This window comes from Bison bison, unplaced genomic scaffold (assembly GCF_000754665.1).
Source record: "Bison bison bison isolate TAMUID 2011002044 unplaced genomic scaffold, Bison_UMD1.0 scf7180017864232, whole genome shotgun sequence".
In the NCBI taxonomy this organism is placed as follows: Eukaryota; Metazoa; Chordata; class Mammalia; order Artiodactyla; family Bovidae; genus Bison; species Bison bison.
Window position 1 is genome coordinate 2,459,646 of NW_011494804.1, and position 5,951 is coordinate 2,465,596.

A 5,951-nucleotide genomic window follows, 5' to 3' on the forward strand; every position below is an offset into this window, starting at 1 on the left:
CCTTTTTCCATATGGGCACCCTGGCTTTTAAAGCATCAATGGCATAGCTCACAGCTTCAAGGGATGCAGCCCTGTGGGCTGCTGCTGCTGCTGCTGCTGCTGCTAAGTCGCTTCAGTCATGTCCGACTCTGTGTGACCCCATGGATGGCAGCCCACCAGGCTCCCCCGTCCTTGGGATTCTCCAGGCAGGAACACTGGAGTGGGTTGCCATTTCCTCCTCCAATGCATGAAAGTGAAAAGTGAAAGTGAAGTCGCTCAGTCGTGTCTGACTCTTAGCGACCCCATGGACTGCAGCCTACCAGGCTCCTCCGTCCATGGGATTTTCCAGGCAAGAGTACTGGAGTGGGGTGCCACTGCCTTCTCCCCTGTGGGCTGAGGGCACAGCAATGGTAACGTTTGCTTCTGTCACTGGAACCAAGCCAAGTCGATGAAACACTTCTGTGTGTTTGACTGGCCATTTCTGTCTAATGTCACGACAAATTTTTCTTATCTCATTTTCTGCCATTGGTAGATACGCTTCATACTCTAAGCTAATGACTTTTTTCCCTTCAAAATTATTTCTTGTAGTCCCAAGAAATAGGGATATTGCGCCACAGAGTGGAGAAATCACCAGCTGTGAGACTTCATCTACTGAAAGCTTCTCAGGTATGAATTTTATTATATCTTTAGATTTCTCTTCAACTTCATTCATATCTTTTCCAGGTGGCTCAAAGGCACTACCCTCCACTAATGGGAGGGATAATGGCAATTTCGTCTCCTGATTGAAGCAGGAGGAGCTGATCTCCAAGCTCGACATATTCTTGACGCACAGCAAATATCACCTGATTTGTGACGTCAGCCAATCCTGGATGGCGTGTTTCTATCTCATTCCACAGCTGCAATGCTTTTATTTCTTGTGGCACAGAAATGGTCTCTGAGTGAATTCCTGCTATTTCAGCACTTTTTGCAAAATACAACACTTCCACCTGGCCCCGGGGGACCATCCCGCCAGGGAAGTCTCCCCCGGTATCCCAGCTGTGGAAGCCTGTATCATCTCTTAATAGAAATATAAACCAACAAATCAAGTTCTGTCAAAAAATTAATAAGGAAATAAATAAGTGGATAATAAGGCAAACTATCCACATTCTAAAAGGATGCTATTAAATCAGAATAGGAATCCAGATAACCTTAGTAAATAAGCCAGGTTATTTTGAACACAACTCTGGGTACCTCTGTAACCCTGCTCTGGAAATCTATATGGTTCTGCTGCTGCTGCTGATGCTGTCGCTCCAGTCGTGTCCAACTCTGTGCGACATAGACGGCAGCCCACCAGGCTCTGCCATCCCTGGGATTCTCCAGGCAAGAACACTGGAGTGGGTTGCCATTTCCTCCTCCAATGCATGAAAGTGAAAAGTGAAAGTGAAGTCATTCAGTCGTGTCCGACTCTTAGCGGCCCCATGGACTGCAGCCCACCAGGCTCCTCCATCCATGGGACACTCTCCAGGCAAGAGTACTGGAGTGGGGTGCCATTGCCTTCTCCGAATATAGTTCTTCTGGTTATCCAATAATAAATTCAAGATGATAGTCTACTAGAGAAAATGCAAAAAGCACTATATCACAGGGTGATTTGTGAGAATCGAAGTGTATGTGGAGAAGACTTTGTAAGCTATATAGACCCCTACCAAAAGTTAGGCAGTGTTATTTTTACACTTTACAATACAACAGGTAATGTTTTCCTGGCACAGAGATTAATATCCAAAGCAACATCAGGGCCCAAAATTTTAATACATGCTTCTTTTAAAGATTTTTTTTTTTAATGTGGGCCATTTTTAAAGTCTTTTATTGAACCTGTTACAATATTGCTTCTGTTTTATGTTTTGGCCACAAGGTATGTGAGATCTAGTGCTTCCCAGGTGGCACTAGTGGTAAGGAACCCACCTGCCAATGCAGGAGATGCAAGAGATGTGGGTGTGATCCCTGGGTTGGGAAGATCCTCTGGAGGAGGGCAGGGCAACCCACTCCAGTATTCTTGCCTGGAGAATCCTATGAGCAGAGGAGCCTGGCGAGCTACAGTCAGTAGAGTAAGACATGACTAAAGCAACTTAGCACGCACACGACTCCCCAACCAGGGATCGAACCTGTACCCGCTGCATTGGAAGGTCAAGTCTGAACTACTGGACTACCCGGGAAGTCCCAGTACATGCTTCAATCAGTCCCCTCACTTCTCCAATGTCCTAGTTTCTTTATAATTATGTACCTTCTATATCATGATGTAGATAAATATTACATTATAGCCAGTGGCTTTGTACAAGGGAAAAATGATTCAAATTCCTGGTAATAATTACCATAGTCAAAGTCCTTCCTTAGTCTGATTAAAAAGAAACTCATTATGATGCTGTGTAAAAAGTATCCTCCAGTTTCTATCTTTGAGAGCTCGTCACTAAATGATAAACTAGAATAAAAAATAAAATGATATTCTTAATATGGAGGCGGTAAGGGTGGTGATGATGATGATGAAAACAGTTACTATGTTAAGTACTTCATATGGCTCATGCCAGTTACCCCCACAACACTGTGCTGCTGTCCTGCTGACACTTGTCAGCCAGAGGCAGAGCTGAAATCTGAACCCAGGCAATCTGACTCCAGAGTCCACAAGCTTAATCACTGGTAGACTACAAGTACAGGATCCTACAGATAAACCACAGTCATAATGAAAGTTTCATCACAGCTAAAGTATGGGTTGTAAATACACACACACACACACACACACACACACACATATTTCCTAATGTACACTGTGTTAGAGCTCCAGCTGAAAAAATTAGTTATTTCTGTTGGCTCTAGTAGACATGAGTGTTTCTAAAGAAGCCTTTTCTCTTGCACAGCACCATGAAAACTAGAAAGGTCTAAGTAAAATGTTCTTTTCTCCAGACTTCCCCAAGATAATGTTTTAAATTTCACTGTAAACCCCTGTGAAGCTGACTTAGCTAGGTCTAATCTCATTTTTTTAGGTCTTTCATGACAATTGGCCTTATTTGGTCTTTGCCCAGAGTTTTCTCTTCAGCCAGGATAAATTACAATTTGGCCATGAATCTTGAAAAAAGTAAAATAATAATTGAAAACAACCTTAGGTTTTGTTTGTTTTTTTTTTTAACTAGAGTGCCCTCTTAAAAAGTTTAATATACCGGCGGGGGGTATGTTATCTGTGTATGTGTGTGTATCATCTGTGTGTGTGTGTGTATGAACAGAGTCAATTTTACAAAATTGGGTTTAACCAAAAAAAGGTAAATTTTGGGAGGTGTAGAAGGCAGTGACACCCGACTCCAGTACTTTTGCCTGGAAAATCCCATGGACGGAGGAGCCTGGTGGGCTGCAGTCCATGGAGTCAAGAAGAGTCAGACACGACTGAGCGACTTCACTTTCACTTTTCACTTTCATGCATTGGAGAAGGAAATGGCAACCCACTCCAGTGTTCTTGCCTGGAGAATCCCAAGGACGGGGAGCCTGGTGGACTGCCGTCTATGGGGTCGCGCAGAGTCGGACATGACTGAAGCGACTGAGCAGCAGCAGTAAGTTTTAACCAGGTTTAAATATTTACTTGCAAACTAACTAGGCAACATCACAACAGTCACTACTGGACTGATAAATGTTCAAAATATGCAGATTCCATATAACTCAAAGAATTTAAGTATAATCATATTTAAAGAGGTAATTTCTACTTCTAAAAGATGAAGCTTGACAAGACTCTTACATACGCATAATTCATAAAATACAATGAAGCACAGCATTTGCAAACATAGTAGTTTGGCTACAACGAAACTAAGAATGAAATGTGACACTAGCTGATCACAGACAATGACAGAAATTAGTCACTGAACAATTCCAGATCACACTATGTCAAAAGAAACTTAACATGTTACAATGTCAAAGGACAGTGCTCCCCTACAGAATGAATCTCCCAGATTTTTAAAATCCTGAATGACAAATTTATTGGCTTATCCTAGAAACACATCAGTCATATTCAAGTATCAAAGAAAAAATCAGAAAACATTTTTTATAAAAACAGAGTGCATGAATTTGTCTGGTATTCAAGTCATAGAAACTGCCTTCGCTTCCTCCCTCATCCAAGACAACTGAGTGACAGAGAGCTCAGAGTGCAACACGACAAACTTCAAGGCTTCTCTGTTATTTACCTCAGGCCATTAACACGGCAACCACCACATTCACTGACTGTGTCCTTTGTGCCAGGCTCTGACTAAATGTTTTACGTAAACATTTAAAGCTCATAATCTTGGGACATAGCTTTCATTTTTGGAAGAGGAAATCAGAGTTCAGTGCAATTTAAAATCTCGTCTCAAGTCACATAGTAAGTGGCGGAGCCCCGTTTCCAAGTTGATACTCTTGATGTCACATCACAAAGACTCTTCATTGACAAGAGGTGGGAACAGATTATATAGATAGATCGCTGGTCATCACAATTCTTCTTTCCAAGAAAATAATGGCATAATATTAAGAATTCTGGTTACTGTGTTCAAAAAAATTCTGCCTGTATTCTACTTATTTAATATCAGGCATATTAGATTTATGAACATTATTAGGGGCATCGCTTTGCTAAATTCACATTTTAACAAACCTTTAACAATCAGTTTTCTTTTTACTTCACTAAATCAAGGACATTATCTTCATAAATAATCTCCAAATAGTCTTGAAGATGACAATGGCTTTAAAAAAGGGAAAGGCCAGTAACACAGTAATACCATCTGCTTATATGTCTTATTCTATATGCATTATGTGTTAAGTGAAATAGAAAGGGGGCAAAAAATTTCAAGATTATATAGATAAACTGAGTTACATCAAAGAGGTACTATTTAGTCAGCAAGGCAGCTCTGGGTGACAGAGTACTTACTTTCTGGGAGATCAGAGATTGCTAATTCTATTCTTTCTCTCTCTCTCTGTCACACACACACACACACACACAAATCTGATGCAAACACAAACAGAACACAGAACACAAACCTCACTGAAAAAACAGCATTCTTCTGAAAGGTATATAAAGTGTATAACTGCAACATAGTATTAACAATACAATGGAGCATTATTCAGTAACAAAAAGAAGGCGAGACTGATTGATGCTACAACAGGGATGAACTCTACACTCTACTAAGTGAAAGAAGTCAGTCATAGGAGACCACACTCTGCATGCCACTTAGAGAAATGTGCAGAAGAGTCAAATCCACAGAGACAAAAAGCAGATTAGTGGTTGCCAATGGAGGGGGGGACATGGAGGGAAGAATACCGCATGAATGAGTACAGGCTTCTTTTGGAGGTAATAAAAATGTACCAAAGTTGGTTATGGTGATGGATGCACAGCTCTGTTTACATACTAAAAGCCACTGAATTACACATTTTAAATAGGTAAATTATATGGCATATAAGTTATATCTCTATTAAAATGTTTTTTAGGGAATTGCCTGGTGGTCCAGGGAGTCCCTGGTGGTTAGGACTCTGCGCTTTCACTACCAAGGGCCTGGGTTCAATTCCTGGTCAGGAAACTAAGATCCCTCTGTCAGACTTTATTTTTTGGGCTCCAAAATCACTGCAGATGGTGACTGCAGCCATGAAATTAAAAGACGCTTACTCCTTGGAAGAAAAGTTATGACCAACCTAGATAGCACATTGAAAAGCAGAAACATTACTTTGCCAACAAAGGTCCGTCTAGTCAAGGCTATGGTTTTTCCAGTGGTCATGTATGGATGTGAGAGTTGGACTGTGAAGAAGGCTGAGCACCGAAGAATTGATGCTTTTGAACTGTGGTGCTGGAGAAGACTCTTGAGAGTCCCTTGGACTGCAAGGAGATCCAACCAGTCCATTCTGAAGGAGACCAGCCCTGGGATTTCTTTGGAGGGAATGATGCTGAAGCTGAAACTCCAGTACTTTGGCTACCTCATGTGAAGAGTTGACTCATTGGAAAA

The 5,951-nt window shown here is 41.4% G+C and overlaps 2 protein-coding genes across 4 annotated transcripts in view; both read right to left on the bottom strand.

The window, feature by feature from the left end:
* ELF1 (E74-like factor 1 (ets domain transcription factor)) overlaps nucleotides 1-5,951 on the bottom strand; it is an 86,877-nt gene that overhangs the window by 43,829 nt on the left and 37,097 nt on the right. The gene's annotated exons all lie outside the window — the stretch shown is intronic.
* On the bottom strand, nucleotides 619-1,306 carry LOC104993065 (molybdopterin synthase sulfur carrier subunit). Its single transcript, XM_010846152.1, has one exon. It carries the CDS (start codon nucleotides 981-983, stop codon nucleotides 717-719), a length of 267 nt encoding a protein of 88 aa, XP_010844454.1. The 5' UTR covers nucleotides 984-1,306; the 3' UTR covers nucleotides 619-716.